Source organism: Thamnophis elegans, chromosome 2 (assembly GCF_009769535.1).
Source record: "Thamnophis elegans isolate rThaEle1 chromosome 2, rThaEle1.pri, whole genome shotgun sequence".
Classification (NCBI taxonomy): Eukaryota; Metazoa; Chordata; class Lepidosauria; order Squamata; family Colubridae; genus Thamnophis; species Thamnophis elegans.
In genome coordinates this window covers 161,688,741-161,713,823 of record NC_045542.1, presented here as the reverse complement: position 1 = coordinate 161,713,823, position 25,083 = coordinate 161,688,741, and the positions used below count along the sequence as shown (strand labels likewise).

The 25,083-nt window shown below is 49.6% G+C and overlaps 1 protein-coding gene and 2 pseudogenes across 1 annotated transcript; all 3 read left to right on the top strand.

Annotated features, from left to right (window-relative positions):
* Window positions 1-1,698: 1,698 nt before the first annotated feature.
* Window positions 1,699-12,027, top strand: LOC116502780 (annotated as a pseudogene).
* A 1,926-nt stretch (window positions 12,028-13,953) lies between these two features.
* Window positions 13,954-25,083, top strand: LOC116502497 (annotated as a pseudogene).
* Window positions 16,777-17,943, top strand: LOC116502498 (zinc finger protein 239-like). The gene is made up of 2 exons (XM_032208378.1): window positions 16,777-17,107; window positions 17,219-17,943. Exons 1-2 carry the CDS (start codon window positions 16,777-16,779, stop codon window positions 17,941-17,943), a joined length of 1,056 nt encoding a protein of 351 aa, XP_032064269.1.

The following is a 25,083-nucleotide window of genomic DNA, read 5'->3' as shown; positions in this document are numbered from 1 at the left end:
TGTGCTCCGAATGTTGGATCTGCCGGACTCCTATTGGCTACTTCAGTGGGGCTTCTGGCATCTTCCTGCCCCGTGTGAGCCCCTTGATCCAGACACCTGGTTCCCCCGAGGCACCTGGTACCCGGATGCTCCTCAGGTCTAATGGAGGCTCTTTCTCCTTATGGATTTCGGGCCCTCTGGGAAGAAGGTCCAGTCCTGGGAGACACGGAAGGTCAACTGGAAGTAGGGAAAAGAGCCCAGTGTGCCTGTTTCACACTGCTAATTCCTTCACACACACACACACACACACACACACAAACACACAGACACCATCTCCATCTGCCAGCCTTCAGCTCCTCCTGCCAAAAAGGGGGTTTCATTATTTGTGGCCCCTCCTGTGTGGGATTCTCTGTCCTTCCTTCCCTTCTGAGCTCAAGTGGGAGAGGCTGAGTTTGGGTCTGTCCCCCCTTTCAGCCCAGAGCCCATCAGGCACAGCTGGAGGGCAGAGGCAGCCATGGGGGTTCACCACAGGCAGCCATCACCTTACGACCATTTGAAAGTACAGGAGAGCCCCCCCCAAAGGTCCTTTATGACGGAGGTCCATAATGGGCAGACGACCATAAGTTGAGGATCACCTGTAACGTATTGATTTTTATTTATTACCTAATTTGGACACCACCAATGTCACCCAGCAGAGTGAATGATTTGCCTTCCTGGGAAGACAATCGTTTCATTCTATGGCCGCCTCTCTTGTGAAACACAACAGGGTGTGTGGGGGCTCACAACGAAAGTAAAACCAAGAGAAGTAAAAAAAGCCTGGCATCTGAAACACACACACACAGACCACAACCTCTAATCCTGCAGAAAAGTCACACTTCCTGGGTCCCACTAGATGGCAAATGAAACCGGTCAAGATCAGGGTTAATTACAACTTTGATCATGGTTTGTGTCCCCTTCATCAGCTGCTGCTTTGAAAAGTGAGAAAGGGCCCTGCCAGCCACACTCACCTCAAACAACTTCTGGCCTTGAAGGTGGATTTGAATTCTTACATTTCTCCTTCTGGAGCAGAGGATTCTTTCAAAAAAAGATTTCCCATTTTGCAGGGGCTGAGCAGCATTTTCAGGCTTCTTTCCCTGTTGTGTTGCCTCCTTGGGAAGAAGCTTGAGACCTCGGCTGCTCCCCCAAACTCTCCTCCCTCCTGCTCCCCCCCCCAGGGCTCTGGTGATTGGCAGCTGACCCCCCCCCAAGAATGTGAGTCTCTGCAGAAACCACCCCCTCACTCAGAGACTCCTCCCCCCATTTAAGTTCTCAGGAGGGAGGGGCATCCCGTAACCTCTGTCCCAGCGGCTGTTGCAGATGACTGTAAGATGCGACGGTCACTGAATGAAAAGCTCCTGGGAGGAAAATGAAAGATTTCTTATCCACTTAAGAGGAAACAGCCATAAAGTCTTTCGGCAGGCAGGAAAAAGCCAACTGTTTGTTGCTGCTAGAAGTTACTGGAATTTTGAGCGGAGTTCCCGAAGAGGAAAAAATGGGAAAGAAAGTGTCTGTCTGAGCTCATTGAAACAACAGACAAACTCTTCTCCCGAGAGAAGAAGCCCCTCCCACTCCCCCTGGCTGGATTTCCGCTTCCCTCCGCAGGTCCCTCCTTTGCAGGAGGAGGATCGGCGCTGGATCTCTCGGGAGAGGCTCCTGGATCCCGCTCGGTGCAGGTGGGGCTGCTCTCCCTCCCTCCCGCCTCCACGCCGCCCCTCCAGCCAGGAGATGATCTCCCCCCAGGAGGAAGGGAGCTGCGGATCCCGCTCTTAGGTTCGCAGGGTTTTCCTGGGCGAGATCCGGCTCTGGCGTTGCCGGCAGGGAGCGGATCTCTCCCTTCCCTCCAGGGGGACAAAGTGGGCTCCGTCCCTCGGCTGGATCAGGCGCAGTTGGAGAAACGTAGTTTAAAACGTTTGTTGAGGTTTGTAATTTGCTCTTAACACAGATTGACCTCATTGCAATTGGGGGGGGGGGTTGTGGGGAAAGAAAAAAGGCTTTAAATGAATTGAATGGAGTTCATGTTGTCTTAACCCCCAAGAGATCCTTTTTCTTTGAGCTCCACCTAAAAGGCCAACAATTAAATCCTTTCTTCTAAGGCTAATCTTTACTTTCCTTCTGCTTTAAGAACGTGGGTAGAATTTCTAAGCTTTGTATTTTCCTCCTTTTGCCCAGAAGAGGCTGGGATGGGGCAGCCCCTCCTGGGTGGATGTTTTGGAACCCACCAATGCTATGGAAGTTTTGAGGCTGGTCTTGTGAGCAGCTCCTAGGAGAAGCTGATGGCCAGAAGGCTCACTTGAATAACACTCTCTGTATTTGTTTGAACCGCCTACCTGGAATCCTTCAACTTCCAAAGAGAGCAGCCCTTTTCACACATGCTCTTTTGCCCGTCTGATCTCTCTCTCTCTTCTTCCATTGAGTCTTCCTACTCACAACTATGCAATGGCCCCGATTGGACTTCCACCTTGGTAGTTTCTCTCCATTTTGGCTCATCAAGATCTCCTTGAATCCCGATTCTCTCTCCTTTATTTCTACCATTAAGAAATAATTCCACCTTCTGCTTCCTCTTCCAGGTCATTTAGAGATTAAGTACAGAATTACTGTCGGCATCTGAGCCTTTTTAATTTCTCCTTGCAGGGGACCAGTGAGGATCTGGCTGTGAACCCCACAGAGGAGAAAGGGAAGATCTTGGATCAGGATCCACCAACCTTTGGCTGGGACTTCACTCTAGAAAATTTGGAAATCGTGGCCCGGATGGAGAAGCAGCTTCCTGCACAAAGAGCCAATCGACTAAGGAGAAATGAAACTGGTCGGCAGTGAGGGTCATCCCTGGCCTTGATTCAGAGGGGTAACAAGTGACTTCTTGATCGTAACTTTAAAGGTGAGTAAACAAATCTAAGCTAAATCTTGGTCTGGAGAATTTTTGAAATTTTAAATTTAATAAAATTTGTATGCTGCCCAATCCCGTAGGACATCTCTCGCCACCTGGTCTTGGAGTTGAGCTATCAGGGCCGGAAGGAGGGATCGCTGTGACGTAGCGAACCCTCCTTCCCCAGTAATGGCTAGCCCTGTAACTCCCGTCGTACCTGCCTCTCCCAAACATGACCGGAATGCACCGGCCCGGCCCCGCTCCCGTAGACCCCTCTTCCCATCCCGCAGCCCCCATTCTCCTCGGCAGGCCATTTGTACCATACATTCTGGGACAAGAGGCGGATCCGGGCCGCCATCCACTTCTGCTTCTGCACTCAGTGGTGGGGGCTCCAGGCCGCGTTCTCAATCCCCCCATCCAAACCGACCAAGCATTCTGCACATACATACCCCACTAATAATTAAAATACAATGATACAATAAAATAGCTAATAAGAATTCATTAATGTGGGATCATTCAATCAGACACATACGTACCCCATGCACTCCCCATACAAGAGAAAGAAATTGTGCAGCTGTTAAAGAATGTGCAAGTTCGCATAAAGTTTGTACGTGGGTTCGCAAAAAGTCCAGTCCGGTGGGTTCGCGGAGATATAAAGGGGGGAGAAGGTCTCATCTTCCCTCTTCCTTATGCAATAGATGGTATAGATGGTATTGAGATAGAGGGGTCCAAAAAGTTCCAAGGGGGCTGAGATGGAATCCCTTGACATCGACGGGCGGCAATGGTCGTACCAACAGGGCCAGATCGCAAGTCCAATATCCAGCAGCCGTGAGCAGGGAACCGGATGGCAAAAGCCCCGTATGAGTAAGAGCAAACCGAGGGCCAGGGAAAGAAAGGAGAGGCCGCACCGTAGGAAGGGCCTAGGGGGTAGACTAAAGGGCCGTGGCAACGGCCGCTAGGCCAACTGCCAGATCTTATACCGCCCCATATCAAACCGACTACCCCTCTATAAAGTCAGCCAACAGAGTCCAAAAAGATTCCAAAGGAAACAGGGCCAAAGATGTCGAAAAATGCCAGGAGCCTCCAGTAATGTGATCCGCCAGAGTAGAGGAGGGGGGGGGCGCCTAAAGAGACTACGGCAGCTGGAGGAAAACCAGCTGCCTTGTCTCATCCAGCGTCGTTCGAGTCACCCACCTCCTTTGGTAACAGTAGTCCTCCAGAAGACAGATAGGCACCAGGGCTCGTCCCAGTCAGCGAAGGAAATAGGGCTAAAGCTAGGACATAGAGCATCATAAAATGCCGGTCCGAAGCTGCTTGTGGGTGATTGAAACACCAAAAGGTTGAAATGCCGAAGCGAAGCCTTCAGTACAGTTTCAGCGCAGCGCCACCATTTCCACCAGCCTCGACGAGCGCTGCGAAGAACACTCCGGGCTGCCGCGTGGGCCAGAGGACGTCTGGGAGCGTCGACTGTTAGATATTAGTAAATATTCTTGCTGCCAGTAACACCCTCTAGCTCTCTGATTGGCTGAGAGCTCTGGAGGGTGTTGCCGGCTTAACGTTACTGTTGATTGGCCGAGGGACTGACGTCAGCAGTTGCTGTCTCGTCCCCGGCCAGTGATTGGTTTAAAAAGAGTATAAATACCTTGGCGCGAGTTTTCGTTCTTTGAATCGCCGTCAACCTGAATAAATAGTTCTGTTAGTTGAAACCTGGCTGCGCGTCGTCCCTCCGTCAAAACTTAAAACTGGCGACGAAGGTGGGATCCGGCGATTCCACGCAAGCCTAGGTTTGAGTACAGAGAGGTTATTTCAGCTAGCTGCTGTAAGTCGCTATCCGCGCCGGCACCGAACGCTGAGGAAAAATTTTCCTGTCACGACCTCTGTCACTCCGCTCCTCACACGTCAGCCTACTGAACTCTGATTTAAAATGAATTCATTGCCGCCTTTCGCTCCTTTCGGCTCCGCCGGCGAATCCTGGGAAGGATTCATGGAGCGGTTTGAAACTTATTTGATCGCTACAAAAAACCAGGCTCAAACAGATGAGGAGAAGTGCAGCTTTTTCTTATCATGCTGCGAACCCTCAATGTTTGCCTCAGCCAGAGCTATGGCTGCTCCCAGACCCGCATACAAATTAGGCTGGGACAACTTGATGGCGAAATTGAAGGGGCACTATGCCCCAACGCCGTCCAAAATTGCCCGCAGCTTCGCGTTCAGGAGACGAGTACAGAAGCCGGGGGAGACGATCAGTCAATTTTTGGAAGCCCTGCGCACTGTGGCGGCCCAGTGCGATTTTTCGAACCTCGAAGAAAATTTAGTCGAGCAGTTCGTGTGCGGAGTGCGGGATGTGCATTTAAGAAGCCGCATGTTCCGCCATCACGACATTACACTTCTCCAGGCAGTAGAGATCGCCAGAGCAGCTGAGCTCTCTGAGCAATCAACAGCTGATTTGGAGCGGCTGCAGCTGTCATCTCAAGCCTCCTTCCCTCCAATGGCCTCACAAGTACATGAAATTGACTATGATGATTTTTCACTTACTGAGGACCTGGAGCCCGACAACGTCGGCCAAGTCCGTGCCCAACCGCGGCGGAAGCAACCTGCACCATCCACAGCCACACCGCAAAACCCCAAGGTGCCTTGCCTTAGTTGCGGAGGCCGCCACGACCGCCAAACTTGTCAATTTAAAAACGCAATCTGCCGCCGCTGTCAGAGGCAAGGGCACATCGCCCAAGTCTGCCGAGCCTCTTTGCCAGCTCCTGCTTTCTTCCGGGCTAACGAGAAACCCAAGCCGCAGCAGCGCCGCCAGCCACCGAGACCAACTCGCAGAGGGGACGACTGCCACAACGTGTCCGAGCCGCAGGAAGCTGAAAGTTCCATCAATCAGGCCTCCTCGGGAAATCGCAAAATCACAGCCAATGTCCACCTGGCAGGTCAGCCTTGCCAAATGGAGGTGGACTCTGGTTCCTCCCGGTCCTTATTGTCATGGGACATGTTCTCACACCTTTGCCCGACCGTCTCCCAAACTAAGTTAGCCCCATCCCGGGTACTATTAAGGGACTACCAAGGAAAGTTGATTCCTGTTCTGGGATCCTTTCCTATTCATGTTAAGTATGGCAAATTTGAGGGGGAGCTGCCAATTATAATTGTAAGGAATAACTTGCCGGCCCTTCTTGGCCTTGACTGGTTTCCGGCACTGGGACTGTCCATCGGGGGGGTGCACCGGGTAAATGCTTCTACTATTGAGGACGTCCTACAGGAGTTCTCTGATGTGTTTGATGGACAGCTAGGGTGTTACAAAGGAACCCCCATCTCCCTTAGTTTGGATCCTCAGATTGCTCCTATTAGGCTGAAAGCCCGCAGGGTGCCTTTTGCCTTAAGGGCCAAGGTTGACGCCGAACTTGACAAATTATTGGCTCAGGGGGTCATCGAGCCAGTTGATCATGCTCCATGGGAGACACCCATAGTCCTCCCGATCAAACCAGATGGCTCGGTGAGAATCTGCGCCGACTACAAGTCGACGATCAACTTGGCCCTTCAGGCAAACCCCTATCCAGTCCCTGTTGTGCAACACCTGCTCCATTCCTTGGGGCAGGGTTGCATATTTGCCAAACTGGATATGGCGCAAGCCTATCAACAGCTCCCGGTGGATGACGATGCGGCGGCTGCCCAGACCATCGTCACCCATCGTGGGGCTTTTCGTTGTCGCCGCCTACAATTCGGTGTGTCCGTGGCCCCGGGGATCTTCCAAAGTCTCATGGAGCGTTTGCTCCACGGACTTCCGGGGGTAGTTCCATATTTCGATGATGTTCTGATCGCTGCAACGAGCCGCTCAGAACTCATCGAAATATTAAGGAAGGTCCTCTGTCGTTTCAGGGGCGCGGGATTAAAATTGAAAAGCAGCAAATGCTCATTTGCTGTCCCTAGGGTAGAATTCTTGGGCTTCTTAATAGATGCCCAAGGCATTCATCCTACACCATCTAAAATTGCCGCCATTAAGAACGCCCCTGCTCCCACCTCCAGGGCGGAGCTACAGGCGTTCTTAGGGCTGCTCAATTTTTACGCCCCCTTCATACCTCACAAGGCGTCACTAGCCGAGCCGCTGCATCGGTTGCTCGACCGATCCGCGGCCTGGCGCTGGGGCAGCCGCGAAGCGCATGCGTTCGCGGCTGTCAAAGACACACTGACGTCATCGGCAGTTCTCATTCAATATAATGATGGGATGCCTCTGACGTTGGCGTGTGACGCCTCCCCATTTGGTGTAGGGGCGGTTCTGAGCCATATCCTCCCTAATGGCTCAGAAGCCCCTGTGGCCTTTTATTCCCGGACACTCTCCTCGGCGGAGCGCAACTACAGTCAGATCGACAAGGAGGCTCTGGCTGCAGTGTCCGGGATTAAGAGGTTCCACGATTACCTCTACGGTCGGCACTTTACCCTTGTCACCGACCATAAGCCACTCCTTGGGCTTTTGGCGGGGGACAAGCCGACTCCCTCCATTCTATCCCCCCGCATGACTCGCTGGACGGAGTTCCTCGCAGCGTATTCTTATACGTTGCTTTACCGTCCGGGCAAACAGCTAGGGCATGCAGATGCCCTCAGCCGTTGCCCACTACCGGAGACGGACACCGCCCCCGTCCCCTCTCTCTCTGTCCTCTCCATTGCCGCCTCCGGTTTCCCACTCTCTGCCGCGGACGTAGCGGCCCACACGAAGGCCGATCCGGTCCTGTCCCAGGTCTCTTCCTGGGTGTTACGAGGATGGCCAGCAGACAAAGTGGCAGAGGGCTTCCAGCCCTTTAAAAATCGCCAGGCCGAGATCTCCCTCCACGGGGGGTGTCTCATCTGGGGGGATCGGGTGCTGATCCCCACCGCGCTCCGGCCACTAGTTCTGGATCTGCTCCACAAAGACCACCCGGGCATAGCACGAATGAAGGCATTGGCCCGTAGCTATGTCTGGTGGCCCTTGCTGGACACAGAGATAGCGGCCCATGTAGGCCGCTGCACGACCTGTCAATTATCCAGGCCCAACCCCCCAGCCGGGCCTGCTCGTGAGTGGGAGGCTCCGAGAGGCCCATGGTTGCGCCTCCACATCGATTTCGCTGGTCCCTTCCACGGCCAGAATTTCCTGGTTGTGGTGGATGCCTACTCTCGGTGGGTGGAGCTAGTCCTCATGGGCTCTACCACAGCCGAGAGTACGGTCAGGGCCCTACGGAGACTGTTCGCGACCCATGGGTTGCCGGACGTGGTGGTCTCGGACAATGGGCCCCAGTTCACATCCACCGTTTTCCAGGAGTTCTTGGCCGAGCAAGGGATCCGGCATGCGCCCATAGCCCCGTACCACCCGGCCAGCAATGGCCGGGCAGAACGGGCGGTCCGCTCAGCAAAGGAGGCGCTGAGCCGCATGGACCGGGGCGACTGGCAGGCAAGGGTGGCGGCTTACCTGCTAAGCCAACATTCCACCCCCTGTCCAACGACCAACAAAAGCCCCGCGGAGCTCTTGATGGGCCGGCGCCTGCGGACTCCCCTGGATAGGCTTCACCCGCTCTATTCAGGGGATCAGCCGAGCAATCTGGGGGTTCTCCCTCCCCGGTCCTTTAAGCTAGGGGATCTAGTGTGGGCTCGGTCCTTTGCGGGGGAACCAAAATGGGTGCCTGGCTCTATCGTTGCCCTGACCGGCCCATGTTCTTTTAGGGTCCAATTGGCCGATGGATCCCAATGGAGACGCCACCTGGATCAATTGAGGAGGCGTCTCCCGTCGCAGGCCGGTGGCCGCGAACCCCTGAGTGACAACACCGCAGCACCGGGGTTGCAAGGTGAAGCCTTCGCCACTCCAGGCCTCAACCTGCCACAATCACAAAGTCCTCAATCCGAGAGACCGCAACTAAGGGCCTTCGCCACACCAGGCCCCCTCCTGTATCAACCACAACATTCTCAAACAGGTAGACCGCAAACAAGGGCCTTCGCCACCCCAGGCCCTGCTTACCCAAGCGTCAACCACAGAGACGCCGGCCTGACAACTCAATCCGAGGACGTTACCCAGAGGGTCCCTCCTACGACCAGTGACGCGCCCCCACGGCTATACTTACCGTTACAGTTGAGCCCGCCTTCTGGGCCTTCCCGAAAAGGCGTGCCTCGGAGCTGCACTCCCTTCGGGGAGGAGCTACCACGAGGAGGTCCTCCTCCGCCGACGACTTCCCCTGAACTGAGAAGATCTGGGCGGGTCCGGCGCCGCCCAACGTACCTTAAGGACTACGCATGCTCCGTTACGGGCATGCGCAGAACTGGGGGAAAGGGGTGTTAGATATTAGTAAATATTCTTGCTGCCAGTAACACCCTCTAGCTCTCTGATTGGCTGAGAGCTCTGGAGGGTGTTGCCGGCTTAACGTTACTGTTGATTGGCCGAGGGACTGACGTCAGCAGTTGCTGTCTCGTCCCCGGCCAGTGATTGGTTTAAAAAGAGTATAAATACCTTGGCGCGAGTTTTCGTTCTTTGAATCGCCGTCAACCTGAATAAATAGTTCTGTTAGTTGAAACCTGGCTGCGCGTCGTCCCTCCGTCAAAACTTAAAATCGACCCTCCAGGAAATCGTTTGTTCAGGTCCCCTGGATCTCGCTCAGTTGCAGTTACCCCTTTTTGTAAGGCTCCGACCCAAACAGCTGGTTTATTTCGGCGTTTTTCTGCTCCACCGGACGGAGCAAGGGAAGCCAGCGGCCTGCCTCGCACATGCGCACTGTGACTATAAGCATGTTAATTATTTTAATCTTAATTTGACAAGAGAATGATGCAGTTAATTGATACTTGTTGTAACAAGCCACTCTTGGTCTAGTTGGAGGTGGATCCTGGAGGGAAGGCCACAGAGTGGGGGAGTTGCAACGGCTGGGTGGATGCACCCTTGAAGCCGAAAGAGGCTTCCTGGGGACTCAGCTTGGGGTGGGGCTGCCCCTGTCCAGCCTTCATCCTGTCCCTCCATGGGGAAATGTTCTCTCAGCCCAAACTGCGTCTTGTTTCAGGGATACATTTTTAGCTGTGATCCGTGCAGGCTGTTTGTGCCTTGTCCCATAATGCACTTGGGGATACAGTTTAGTAAGCTGAAGTGCTTGTGCCTTGTCCTTAAACCTCTATTTAAACTCAATTATTGTGGATGTTTTATTGGGGATTTTGTGGCTCTCTACATTTCTGAAAAGGAAATACTTTTTTCTCCTTCTCCTTCTAACAGAGGATAAAAGATTGTGACCAAACGTTTACTTGCAAGACAACTGGCAACAGATAGTAGAAATTCAGCCTAAGGAAGCAGGTGCCACAAAGCATGGAGCCTGGGAAAATCTGGAATCTCCCATCAGATACAAACAACACTCTGAAAAACCACAAAAAACCTCATGAATGCTCCGAGTGTGGGAAATCCTTTGCTCTCCACTCCCTCCTTTTGACCCACAGGAAGGTCCATGTGCGATGTGGATCCAGGGAAGGTTTGGAGGGTGAGAAATCCTTCTCTGGAAAAGACGCCAAAGACCTCAAAAGCTCCCCAAGAATAAAACCCCATAAATGTGATGAATGTGACTTATGCTTTGGTCAAAAGTCACACCTTCTTAGACATCAGAAAATCCACACTGGAGAGAAACCTTATCAGTGTCTGGAATGTGGGATTTTTTTCCTTGAAAAATCCTCTCTCAGAATCCACAAGAGAATCCACACAGGGGAGAAACCTTACAAGTGTTGGGAGTGTGGGAAGAGCTTTTCTCAGAAAGCTCATCTTTGGATCCATGAGAAGATTCATGCAGGAATCAAACCTTACAAATGCTTTGAATGTGGAAAATGTTTCAAGCAGAGTTCAGCTCTTTGGACTCATTGGAAAACGCACACAGGGGAGAAAAATGAAAAGTGCCTCGAATGCGGGAAATGTTTTACTCAGAAATCAAACTTGCTGCAACATCAGAGACGTCACACTGGAGAGAGACCCTATGAATGCCCAGAATGTGAGAGACGATTTGTAAGTTCTTCTGAACTTAAGAGACACCAGATGAGGCACAAAGAGGAAAAACCCTATGAATGTAGGGAGTGTGGGAAAGGTTTTGTTACACGAACAGAGCTCCAGGTTCATGAGACAATCCACACAGGGGAGAAGCCATTCAAATGTGGGGAGTGTGGGATGTGCTTCTCCCAAAAACAAAACCTTGGAACCCATCAGAGGGTCCACACGGGAGAGAAACCGTACAGATGCGTAGAATGTGGGAAATCATTTGCTTATAAGGGAGCCCTTTGGAGACACCATAACATCCACACAGGGGAGAAGCCATATCAATGCAACGAATGTGAAAGATTTTATAGTAGCTCATCAGCCCTTAGTTGTCATGTGAAAACTCACACGGGGGGAAAAAACTACAAATGTTTGGACTGTGGGAAAGCATTTGCTCATTCATCTCACCTTAGAAGTCACAGCCGAATCCATACAGGAGAAAAGCCCCATAAATGCTCAGAGTGTGATAAATCTTTTTCACGGAAAGATTCTCTCGTGAGGCATCAGCGAATCCACGCTGGAGAAAATCCGTAGAAATGTCTGGAGTGTGGAAAATGTTTTGCCCAACCTTCAGCCCTTCGCATCCACACCCGAAGTCACACAGGAGAGAGGCCTCACAAGTGGGCAGAGTGTGAGAAACCATTTCATTGCAAATCAACATTAAAAATACACCAGAAAATCTAGACCAGAGAGAAACCTGTGTAGTTATTGACAATGTGAAAACATGTTTTTTTCAATGTCACATAAGTCACTAGAAACATCTCACAGTGACAGAAGGGAAATTCTAAAAATGTTGGAGTGGAGAAGAATTTTTTTTTCCTATTGAAACAACCTCAAATCCCATCAGAGAGTAAACACTGAGGCAAAAGGACTTAACAGGTAGCTAACTTTTGGGGCAGTTTGGCACACCTGCTGACCCCCCCACTGGCTGCCCCTTCCCCTCCCAGCCCCTCCCTTTCGTGCCTCAGCTGCCTTTGTGCTCATCCTCAGGCACAAGGCCTATCTGCGCCTCCCCAGTTCTCCTGGCTGAGGATGAAGAGGAAACATTTATTTTTCCTATTATCTTTTTCGGAGGGATTATTTTTTTCACATTGTTTTTTCATACGTTCACGCACATACATACAGTATATTCACAATCATACTAGTACACATTTGTATTGAAGGTCTTTGTTTGATCGGCGTATATAATTTATTAATAACATTATTATTCAAAATAATGAGTGTCTTTTAGAGCAGTGTTTTTCAACCTTTTTTGTGCAAAGGCACACTTTTTTCATGAAAAAAATCACGAGGCACACCACCATTAGAAAATGTTAAAAAAATTTAACTCTGTGCCTATATTGACTATATATAAAGTGTTTTTCCCACGGCACACTTTACACTATGTCACGGCACACTAGTGTGCCGCGGCACAGTGGTTGAAAAACACTGTTTTAGAGCACGGACTGGATGGTCAAAAGACTCGAGAAGGCAGTCAGATGGTGCCATGCTCTGCAGTAAAAGTCTTGCTGCTTTCTAGCTTTGTGTGTGTTTCCCTTTAAAACAGCTGCCATCTTGGTTCTTTTGCCTCCCTCCTCCCTCGCTGGATACTTCCGACTTTGGGATTGAATGAAAAGGAGCAGATTTTCCATTCACTTTAGGAAAAATCTCTTGGCGATTCGGATGGAGCCCCTGCTCTTTAAGGGCCGATGATGGGTGGCTGCCTAAATGTGCCTGACAAGCTCGGGATTAATGGGACCCCACCTCACTTAGGACATTGAGGCCCCCTTGGCTTTTGCCCATTTTGTTATGCTGCAGCCTGATTGTTGAATTTAATTGTTTTTCTCATTAATCTCTACTCCGTAACCCCATAATGAGAAAAGAAACAGAATTTTAGAATTGTTGTCAAATTAATTAAAAAATAAAAAAAATAAAATGAGACATTGGCATAAGTATTCACACCCTTCACACAGTTACTTTGTTGAAGCACCTTTGGCAGCAGTTACAGCCTCCAGTCTTTTTGTATATAAAGTGACAAGATTTGCACATCTGGATCAGGGGATTTTCTGCCCTTCTTCCTTGCAAATCCTCTCCAGCTCAGTCAGGTCGGAGGGCGACCCTCCATGGAGAGCCATTTTCAGGTCCCTCCAGAGATGGGAAGGAAGGAGGGTGGGATATGTTCGCTGCCTTTGAGTTATTGGAAAAATAATAAAGCCGGATATAAGTGAGGGAAAAAACCAAATCATTTCTATTCCACAGTGGCTGGGCAACATTTTCAGCCTTGTTTCCCTGTTGCATTGTGTTGGGAACAAGCAGGAAATCTGAGCTGCTCCCCCAAACTCTCTTCTTTCCTGTCTCGGGGTCTCTGGGGATTAGGAAACAAAGGAACATGAGAAGACCCCTCCATGCTCAGAGACCCCCACCCAATTTTAATTCTCAGATGGAGGGTCATCATGTGACTTCTGCCCTAGTGGCTGTTCCAGATCAGTGTAAATCCTGATGATACCTGAGTGAAAAATTCCTGGGAGTAAAAATAAATATTTATTATCCTGTTAGGAAGGAACACCAAAAAAGTAAAAGTACCCCCCCCCCAAAAGTAGAGATCCCCGCTGGTTTCTGGCTCTTTAAACGGAGTTCCTAAAGAGAAGAACCTTAAAAGGGGCTTCTCTGTGTCTGTCCTCATACAAGGGCACACACAGACACAATCACACACAGACATACACACAAACAGAAATACAGAGATAGAGGAGAACAGGAAGACACTGGAGGAGGAGGGGCAGCCCTGCTTCCAATGTGCTGCAAAGGGACACTCTTCCCATGGCCAGAGGAACCCTCGACATCGACGCCCATCGGAGGAACAGTAGAAGTTTTGGAGCAGGGGGAGGGGCGGAGGGGGAGGGAGCTGGCCAAGGGGCGGGGGCTGCGGGCGGGGGCGGGGCCAGAGAAGAGAGCAGAGGCTCCTCCCCTCCACCTGGCTGCATCTCCGCTTCCTTTTGCGTGTCCCGCTTTGCACGAGGAGGATCGCCGCTGGATCCCTCCGGAGAGATTTCTGGGTCCCGCTCGGGGCAGGTGAGGCTGCCTCCCAGGAGATCCTCTCCCCGCCAGGAGGAAGGGAGCTGCGGATTCCGCTCTTGGGTTTCCAGGGTTTTCGTGGGGAAGATCCGGCTCTGCCGTTGCCCGCAGGAAGCGGATCCCTCCCCTCCAGGGGGGCAAAGGGGCTCCGTCCTCGGGCTTGATCTGCCCCCTCCTCTCCCGGCCAAGGCTCCCCGGGGGGAGGGGTGGATCTGGGCAGCAGCTTTTGGGGAGGTCGCTTTCAGAAGGTCTCTCTGTGGTCCTTTTGAACAGGAAGCCTCTGAACCTCCGTTTCCCTCAAGTGCAGTTGCAAAAATGGAGTAAATATGCCTTAAAAGGCGTTTTATGATATGCAATGTGCAATTAACCCAGACTGAGCTCATTGCAGTGAGGAGGCTGGGATGTGGCAGCTCCTCCTTGGTGGATCTTTTGGAAAGCACAAACTCTCCGGAGGTTTTGAGGAAGGTCTTGTGAGCAGCTGGGAGAAGAAGCTGGTGGCCAGGAGGTTGCCTTGCCTGATTTTGAAATGCCCAAAGTAGCGTTTGGTCCCCTGAAGCCTGGAATCTCGGGGGCCTTGCAACCTCCAAAAAGAGCAGGAAAGAGGAGCCCTTTTCTGATCTCTCTCACCTTCCTTTGAGGTTTCCTACTCACAACTATGCATTGGTCCCTCTTGGGCTTCATCCTGCTGGTTTCCTCCATTTTGGCCCATCAAGATCTTCTTGAACCTCGATTCTGTCTCCTGTTATTTTGTATCCTCCTCAATCAACCCTATTTTTTCTCTTCCTCCTCCAGGTCGTTTCTGGATTAAGCTCAGCATCTGAGTCCTTTTCATTTCCCTTTGCAGGGGAATAGTGAAGATGTGGCTGTGAACTCCAGAGAAGAGAAAGGGGCATTCTTGGATCAGAACCCCCGAAATTTTGGCTGGGACTCAATCTTAGAAAATTAGAAAATCTTGGCCCCGTTGGAGGAGGAGCTTCCTGCACAAAGGGTCAATCGGTTAAGGAGAAATCAAACTGTTTGGCAGTGAGGATCCTCCCTGGCCTTGACCCAGAGGGGTAACAAGTAACCCAGAGACCTCTTAAAGGTGAGTCAATGAAACTTGGTTTGGAAAATAAGCTTTTTAAAAATCTTTATGTGCTCTGATCGGCAATGATCCTTTTCGGGGTGCCTCTGCTGTCACCCTGGAGAAAAATGAAACTCCAAATCGGAGCCATTTCCCCGTCCTCCTTTCCTGTGGGATCTTCTGGGATCGAGTGAGTCTCTTTTAGAGTGGCATGACTGAGCTCCTCCTTCTAATACACAAACACACACACAGCATTTTGGTCTGACCTGGTTGTGCTCAGGGCATCGGAGAAGCAACTTGGGATGTCCCAAGGAATCGGCCGGCCTCTTTCCCATCCGGGTAGGAAACAGGATGGTCTCAATTCAGACAGTCCCATGCCTTCTGCTAATCCCTGGGTTGTGGAAGGAACCAGATGGGGCCCCAAGGGAAGCTCTGGATGGAGAAGCCAACAGCTGCTCCGTTCCCTTCTTGCCCAAGGCAGGTGGGGCACTTCCTACTGAAGGACCCCTGTGGGGCAGGTAGAGAGGAGGGGGCCACTAGACTGATAGCAAAGCCTATTTCCACCCACACTCCCTGCTTAACCCACCGTCCATTTTTCATTTGACATTACTGTACCTTCATAGTTTATCCCGTTGTTCATCATTTCATTACTTGATAAATTGTTGTGTTTACACTTATCTTCCTCTCTCCATTTTTACTCTCATAAGTCCCCTGGAGCAGCCCCTCAATGAGATAGGGAAGATAGGCAGTTTTAAACAGCACACAAACAGCACAAAGGAGAGTCGCATGGTCTTCCCAAGAGGAAGAGACTGAGCCGTGAAAGGGATCCATTCAAGGAAGCCAGGATGAAGGAGTCATGATGGGATGGAGCTCGTAAGTGGAATAATCAGAAAAGGGAAGAAAAAATGGGTTGCTTACACTCCCCTCAACTCTCCTTCTTCCTCTTTGGCTTCCGTGATGCCTTAATCTTTTGGGTTACCTGTAGGTAGTCCTCGACTTATGACTACCAGTGGAATTGGAATCTCGCTTGTTTAGCAAAGTGGTCATTATGTGAGGTATCACGTGATGGCTTTGCTCAATTAGTGTAATAATTTCACTGGTCATTGAGTGGTTGAAATCCCAGGTGAGAAGCACGGCTTTGTCTTGTGGGGGAGAGAGGCCATCGGAGTCCCAGCAGAGTCTGTATTTGACTTGAGGGGTTCCTGGAGAAGCTTAGAGATGCTTTGGGACACGTTTCTTGGAAACAACATGGAACAGGCGGTTTGGAGGATGGCAGGAAGGCTGCAGAGGCCTCTGGTCTAGGGATTAAGGGCGCATTTCTGGATGGCAGCAGTTACACTGGGCTGAAGTCCAGTCCTGGGGTCAGTGGCAGATGGCTGAAATGGCTGAAGGCCCCAGACCTCCACTTAAGGCACCATCTTGGCACTTCTGCCCCATTGCAGGGCCCAGGTGGGGCGACTGAGGCTTCTGGAGGCGGCTGCAGCTCTCCTACTTCATGCGTGGCCTGTGCTGGACTTCCAGGCTCCCCCCACTTCAGGCACCCCTCCACCTCTTCCTTGGGTCTGCCTTCCCTTAACAACCTCCCAAAAATCACTTAAAGACTATAACAACGTAAGTGTTTTCCACCTAGAGATTTTGTGACTCTGCATTTCCCAAAAGGAAATACTCTTCTCTGTTTCTTTTTTCCCTCCAACAGCGGATAAAAGATTGTGACCAAAGATTTACCTTGAAGACAACAGAGGGTAGAAAATCAGCCCAAGGCAGCAACCAAGAGGAACCATGGAGCCTTGGAAACTCTTTCACCATTCGCCAAACACAAGCAGCTCTCCACCAAAAGACAAAAAATCCCATGAATGCTTAGAGTGTGGGAAATCCTTTGCTCTCCAGTCTCTCCTTTTGACCCACAGGAAGGTCCATGTGGAAAGTGGATCCAGTGAAGGTTTGGAGGGTGAGAAATCTTTCTCTGGGAAAAACTCCAAGGATCTCAGAATCCCCTCAAGACTAAACCCCTATAAATGTGAGGAATGTGACTTATGCTTTAGTCAAAAGTCAAGCCTTCTTAGACATCAGAGAATCCACACTGGACAGAAACCTTATCAATGTCTGGAATGTGGGAATTGTTTCCGTGATAAAGCCACTCTCAGAGGCCATGAGAGAATCCACACAGGGGAGAAACCTTACAAGTGTTGGGAATGTGGGAAGAGCTTTTCTCAGAACTCAGGTCTTTGGTCCCATGAGAAGACTCATGCAGGAATCAAACTATACAAATGCTTTGAGTGTGGGAAATGTTTCACCCAGAGTTCAGGTCTTCAGACTCATCAGAAAACACACAGAGGGGAGAAAAACGAAAAGTGTCTCGAATGTGGGAAATGTTTTACCTTGAAATCAGGTCTGGTGCAACATCAGAGACGTCACACTGGAGAGAGACCCTATGAATGCCCAGAATGTGAGAAACGATTTGTGTCTTCTTATGAACTTCGGAGACACCAGAAGATGCACAAAGAGGAGAAACCGTATCAATGTGGGGAGTGTGGAAAAAGTTTTATTAAGCCAGGACAGCTTCAGATTCATCAGAGAATCCACACAGGGGAGAAGCCGTACAAGTGTGGGGAATGTGGGAAATGCTTCTCCAGAAAAAACCACCTTGGAAGCCATCAGAGGGTCCACACAGGAGAGAAACCCTACAGATGCATAGAATGTGGGAAATCTTTTGCTCAAAAGGGGGCCATTTGCAGCCACCATAAAGCCCACACAGGGGAGAAACAACATCAATGCAACGAATGTGAAAGATTTTATAGTAGCTCATCAGCCCTTAGAAGTCATGTGAAAACTCACACAGGAAAAAAAAACTACAAATGTTTAGACTGTGGGAAAGCTTTTACTAAGTCATCTCCTCTTATAAATCATAGCCGAATCCATACAGGAGAGAAACCCCATAAATGCTGAGAAGGAAATAAATGCTTTTCTCAGAATGATACTCTTTTTTTTCATTTTTTATTTTATTTTTTGAATAACAAAATCATCCTCCATTACAAATTGTAGAAAGTGTGTCAATTGGTTACAAAGAACTTTCGTGCATCCTTTCCACAGTCATCACCTTTGATTCATATCAAATTATCTATTTTGCATCACATATATTTATATAAATATATATTGCTATCATCGGAATGATACTCTTGAGACGCAACAGCAAATCCACGGCTAGAGAAAACCATAGAAATGTCTGGAGTGTGGAAAGTGTTTTGCCTAACCTTCAGCACTGCGCATGGACACCAGAAGTCACACAGGAGAGTGGCCTTACAAGTGTGCAGAGGGTGAGAAACCATTTCATTGCAAATCAAAGTTAAAAATGCACCCGAAAGTCCGTAACAGAGATAAACCTGTTTAGTCGTGAACAATGTGGAAAATATGTTTTCTTTAACGTCACATGTTATAATTCACCAGGAACTGAGTTATATGTGTGTTGGCAGAGAACTGGAAGTCTTTGATTTCTGACCATAAATGGGAATGGATTTCTGATCATAAGTTGCTACAATCATCACCTGAACCCAGATATCCTTGTTATTCTTTACTAGCCCTTGTTAATGAATAGGGAGAACTGAAGATTTAGAGAGGAGAAAAATGGGCTGAGGGTGGAATGAAGATGCATCTTATTATTTTATTTAGTGATAAAGGTTGGTGTTGAATATGATGGCTGAGGATGAAGAGGAAACATTTATTTTTCCTATCTTTTTGGGAGGGATTTTTTTTCACATTGTTTTTTCATGTGTTCACACACATACATACAGTATATTCACAATCATACTATTCACCATTGTATTAAAGTTCTTTATTTGATGTCCGTATATAATTCTTAATAAAATTATTATTCAAAGTAATGAAAAGTGTTTTTTAGAGCACGGACTGGATGGTCAAAAGACTCGAGAAGGCAGTCAGATGGTGCCATGCTCTGCAGTCAAAGTCCTGCTGCTTTCTAGCTTTGTGTGTGTTTCCCTTTAAATCAGCCGCCATCTTGGTTCTTTTGGCTCCCTCCTCCCTCGCTGGATACTTCCGACTTTGAGATTGAATGAAAAGGAGCAGATTTTCCATTCACTTTAGGAAAAATCTCTTGGCGATTCGGATGGAGCCCCTGCTCTTAAGGGCAGATGATGGGTGGCTGCCTAAATGTGCCTGACATGCTCGGGATTAATGGGACCCCATCTCACTTAGGACATTCAGGCCCCCTTGGCTTTTGCCCATTTTGTTATGCTGCAGCCTGATTGTGCAGTTGTTGAATTTAATTTTGCCGCTCATTAAATCTACACTCGGTGACCCATAATGAGAAATGAGAACAGAATTTAAGAAATGTCTGCAAATGTATTAAAAAAAACAAACAGAAATGAGACATTCGCACAAATATTCAGTTCCTTCACTCAGTTACTTTGAGGAAGCACCTTTTGCAGCAGTTACAGCCTCCAGTCTTTTTGTATATAAAGTGACAAGATTTGCACATCTGGATCAGGGGATTTTCTGCCCTTCTACCTTGCAAATCCTCTCCAGCTCAGTCAGTAGGAAAAAAACCAAATCATTTCTATTCCGCAGTGGCTGGGCAACGTTTTCAGCCTTATTTCGCTGTTGCATTGTGTTGGGAACAACAGGAGATCTGAGCTGCTCCCCCAAACTCTCTTCTTTCCTGTCTCGGGGTCTCTGGGGATTAGGAAACAAAGGAATGTGAGAAGACCCCTCCATGCTCAGAGACCCCCACCCAATTTTCATTCTCAGATGGAGGGTCATCATGTGACTTCGGGCCCAGTGGCTGTTCCAGATCACTGTAGATCCTGATGATACCTGAATGAAAAGTTCCTGGGAGTAAAAATAAATACTTATTATCATGTTAGGAAGGACAGACAGACACAAACAATAACACATGCACACACGCACGAACACACTGGAGAAGGAGGGACAGCCCTGCTTCCAACATGCAGAGGGACACTCTTCCCATGGGCAGAGGAACCCTCAACATTGGAGGAACAGAAAAAGTTTCGGAGCAGGGGAGGGGCGGAGGGAGAAGGAGTTGGCCAAGGGGCGTGGCTGGAGTGCGGGGGCGGAGCCCGAAGACAGCAGAGGCCCCTCCCCTTCCCCTCTCACGGCTGGATCTCCGCTTACTTCTTTGTACGAGAAGGATCGGCGCTGGATCCCTCTAGAAAGGCTCCTGGATCCCTCTCAGTCCCTGTGGGGCTGCTCTTCTTCCGGCCTCCAGGCCGCCCCTCCTCCCAGGTGATCCTCCACCCGCCAGGAGGAAGGGAGCTGCGGATTCCGCTCTTCGGTTTGCAGGGTTATCCTCGGGGAGATCCGTCTTTGTCGTTTGCTGCAGGGAGCGGATCCCCCCCATCCCTCCAGGGGGCCAAAAGGGGCTCAGTCCATCGGCTGGATCTGTCCCTTCTTCGCCCGGCAAAGGCTCCTTGCGGGGCTGGGGGTGAGGATCTGGAAAGGAATGTTTGGGTAAGTTGCTTCAGAAGGTCTCAGACTCTCAGTGTGGTTCGTCAGAGGTCCCTGAGCATCGAAATCCCACACGGGCAGTTGGAAAATGGAGCTTTAAAACATTTTTTAGATGTATTATGTCGTCTTAACACAGACTGACCTCGTTGCAATGGGGGGGAGGGAGAGTTTGGGGGAAAGAAAAAAGGCTTTAAATGAATTGAATGGAGTTCATGTTGTCTTAACCCCCAAGAGATCCTTTTTCTCTGAGCGCCACCTAAAAGGCCAACAATGAAATCCTTTGTTTTAATTTCTAAGCTTTGTATTTTCCTTCTTTTGCCCAGAAGAGGCTGGGATGGGGCAGCCCCTCCTGGGTGGATGTTTTGGAACCCACCAATTCTATGGAAGTTTTGAGGCTGGTCTTGTGAGCAGCTCCTAGGAGAAGCTGATGGCCAGAAGGCTCACTTGGATAACTCTTTTGAACCGCCTACCTGGAATCCTTCAACTTCCAAAGAGAGCAGCCCTTTTCACACATGCTCTTTTGCCCATCTGATCTCTCTCTCTCTTCTTCCATTGAGTCTTCCTACTCACAACTATGCAATGGCCCCGATTGGACTTCCACCTTGGTAGTTTCTCTCCATTTTGGCTCATCAAGATGTCCTTGAATCCCAATTCTCTCTCCTTTATTTCTACCATTAACAAATAATTCCACCTTCTGCGTCCTCTTCCAGGTCATTTAGAGAGTAAGTGCAGAATTACTGTCGGCATCTGAGCCTTTTTCCTTTCTCCTTGCAGGGGACCAGTGAGGATCTGGCCGTGAACCCCACAGAGGAGAAAGGGAAGATCTTGGATCAGGATCCACCAACCTTTGGCTGGGACTCCATTCTAGAAAATTTGGAAATCGTGGTCCGGATGGAGAAGCAGCTTCCTGCACAAAGAGCCAATCGACTAAGGAGAAATGAAACTGGTCGGCAGTGAGGGTCATCCCTGGCCTTGATTCAGCGGGGTAACAAGTGACTTCTTGATCGTAACTTTAAAGGTGAGTAAACAAATCTAGGCTAAACCTTGGTCTGGAGAATTTTCTAAATTTTAAATTTAATAAAATTTGTATGCTGCCCAATCCCGTAGGACATCTCTCGCCACCTGGTCCTGGAGTTGAGCTATCAGGGCCGGAAGGAGGGATTGCTGTGACGTAGCGAACCCTCCTTCCCCGGTAATGGCTAACCCTGTAACTCTCATCGTACCTGCCTCTCCCAAACATGACCGGGATGCACCGGCCCGTCCCCGCACCCGTAGACCCCTCTTCCCATCCCACGGCCCCCGTTCTCCTCAGCAGGCCATTTGTACCATACATTCTGGGACAAGAGGCGGGTCCGGGCCCCCATCCACTTCTGCTTCTGCACTCAGTGGTGGGCGCTCTGGGCCGCGTTCTCAATCCCCCCATCCAAACCGATCAAGCATTCTGCACATACATACCCCACTAATAATTAAAATACAATGATACAATAAAATAGCTAATAAGAATTCATTAATGTGGGATCATTCAATCAGACACATACATACCCCATGCACTCCCCATACAAGAGAAAGAAATTGTGCAGCTGTTAAAGAATGTGCAAGTTCGCATAAAGTTTGTACGTGGGTTCGCAAAAAGTCCAGTCCGGTGGGTTCGCGGAGATATAAAGGGGGGAGAAGGTCTCGTCTTCCCTCTTCCTTACGCAATAGATGGTATTGAGATAGAGGGGTCCAAAAAGTTCCAAGGGGGCTGAGATGGAATCCCTTGACATCGACGGGCGGCAATGGTCGTACCAACAGGGCCAGATCGCAAGTCCAATGTCCAGCAGCCGTGAGCAGGGAACCGGATGGCAAAAGCCCCGTATGAGTAAGAGCAAACCGAGGGCTGGGGAAAGAAAGGAGAGGCCGAACCGTAGGAAGGGCCTAGGGGGTAGACTAAAGGGCCGTGGCAACGGCCGCTAGGCCAACTGCCAGATCTTATACCGCCCCATATCAAACCGACTACCCCTCTATAAAGTCAGCCAACAGAGTCCAAAACGATTCCAAAGGAAACAGGGCCAAAGATGTCGAAAAATGCCAGGAGCATCCAGTAATGTGATCCGCCAGAGTAGAGGAGGGGGGGGGGGCGCCTAAAGAGACTACGGCAGCCGGGGAAAAACCAGCTGCCTTGTCTCATCCAGCGTCGTTCGAGTCACCCATCTCCTTTGGTAACAGTAGTCCTCCAGAAGACAGATAGGCACCAGGGCTCGTCCCAGTCAGCGAAGGAAATAGGGCTAAAGCTAGGACATAGAGCATCATAAAATGCCGGTCCGAAGCTGCTTGTGGGTGATTGAAACGCCAAAAGGTTGAAACGCCGAAGCAGAGCCTTCAGCACAGTTTCAGCGCAGCGCCGCCATTTCCACCAGCCTCGACGAGCGCTGCGAAGAACACTCCGGGCTGCCGCGTGGGCCAGAGGACGTCTGGGAGCGTCGACCCTCCAGGAAATCGTTTGTACAGGTCCCCTGGATCTCGCTCAGTTGCAGGGACCCCTTTTTGTAAGGCTCCGACCCAAACAGCCGGTTTATTTCGGCGTTTTTCTGCTCCACCGGACGGAGCAAGGGAAGCCAGCGGCCTGCCTCGCACATGCGCACTGTGACTATAAGCATGTTAATTACTTTAATCTTAATTTGACAAGAGAGTGATGCAGTTAAGTGATACTTGTTGTAAGAAGCCACTCTTGGTCTAGTTGGAGGTGGACCCTGGAGGGAAGGCCACAGAGTGGGGCAGTTGCAACGGCTGGGTGGATGCACCCTTGAAGCCGAAAGAGGCTTCCTGGGGACTCAGCTTGGGGTGGGGCTGCCCCTGTCCAGCCTTCATCCTGTCCCTCCATGGGGAAATGTTCTCTCAGCCCAAACTGCCTCTTGCTCCAGGGATACTTTTTTAGCCATGATCCGTGCAGGCTGTTTGTGTCTTGTCCCATAATGCACTTGGGGGTACAGTTTAGTAAGCTGAAGCGCTTATGCCTTGTCCTTAAACCTCTATTTAAACTCAATTATTGTGGATCCTTTATTGTGGATTTTGTGGCTCTCTACATTTCTGAAAAGGAAATACTTTTTTCTCCTTCTCCTTCTAACAGAGGATAAAAGATTGTGACCAAACATTTACTTGCAAGACAACTGCCAACAGATAGTAGAAAGCCTAAGGCAGGAGCCGCCACAAAGCATGGAGTGTGAGAAAATCTGGAATCTCCCATCAGATACAAACAACACTCTGAAAAACCACAAAAAACCTCATGAATGCTCCGAGTGTGGGAGATCCTTTGCTCTCCACTCCCTCCTTTTGACCCACAGAAAGGTCCATGTGCGATGTGGATCCAGGGAAGGTTTGGAGGGTGAGAAATCCTTCTCTGGAAAAGACGCCAAAGACCTCAAAAGCTCCCCAAGAATAAAACCCCATAAATGTGATGAATGTGACTTATGCTTTGGTCAAAAGTCACACCTTCTTAGACATCAGAAAATCCACACTGGAGAGAAACCTTATCAGTGTCTGGAATGTGGGATTTTTTTCCGTGAAAAATCCTCTCTCAGAATCCACAAGAGAATCCACACAGGGGAGAAACCTTACAAGTGTTGGGAGTGTGGGAAGAGCTTTTCTCAGAAAGCTCATCTTTGGATCCATGAGAAGATTCATGCAGGAATCAAACCTTACAAATGCTTTGAATGTGGAAAATGTTTCAAGCAGAGTTCAGCTCTTTGGACTCATTGGAAAACGCACACAGGGGAGAAAAATGAAAAGTGCCTCGAATGCGGGAAATGTTTTACTCAGAAATCAAACTTGCTGCAACATCAGAGACGTCACACTGGAGAGAGACCCTATGAATGCCCAGAATGTGAGAGACGATTTGTAAATTCTTCTGAACTTAAGAGACACCAGATGAGGCACAAAGAGGAGAAACCCTATGAATGTAGGGAGTGTGGGAAAGGTTTTGTTACACGAACAGAGCTCCAGGTTCATGAGACAATCCATACAGGGGAGAAGCCATTCAAATGTGGGGAGTGTGGGATGTGCTTCTCCCAAAAACAAAACCTTGGAACCCATCAGAGGGTCCACACGGGAGAGAAACCGTACAGATGCGTAGAATGTGGGAAATCATTTGCTTATAAGGGAGCCCTTTGGAGACATCATAACATCCACACAGGGGAGAAGCCATATCAATGCAACGAATGTGAAAGATTTTATAGTAGCTCATCAGCCCTTAGTTGTCATGTGAAAACTCACACGGGGGAAAAAAACTACAAATGTTTGGACTGTGGGAAAGCATTTGCTCATTCATCTCACCTTAGAAGTCACAGCCGAATCCATACAGGAGAAAAGCCCCATAAATGCTCAGAGTGTGATAAATCTTTTTCACGGAAAGATTCTCTCATGAGGCATCAGCGAATCCACGCTGGAGAAAATCCATAGAAATGTCTGGAGTGTGGAAAATATTTTGCCCAACCTTCAGCCCTTCGCATCCACACCCGAAGTCACACAGGAGAGAGGCCTCACAAGTGGGCAGGGTGTGAGAAACCATTTCATTGCAAATCAACATTAAAAATACACCAGAAAATCTATACCGGAGAGAAACCTGTGTAG

Excerpts from the sequence above, each read along its gene's own strand:
- LOC116502498 (XM_032208378.1), top strand. The coding sequence starts at position 16,777 with ATGGAGCCTTGGAAACTCTTTCACCATTCGCCAAACACAAGCAGCTCT. Across the intron at positions 17,108-17,218 it reads ACCTTATCAATGTCTGGAAT|GTCTTTGGTCCCATGAGAAG; the intron begins GTGGGAATTGTT and ends CTCAGAACTCAG.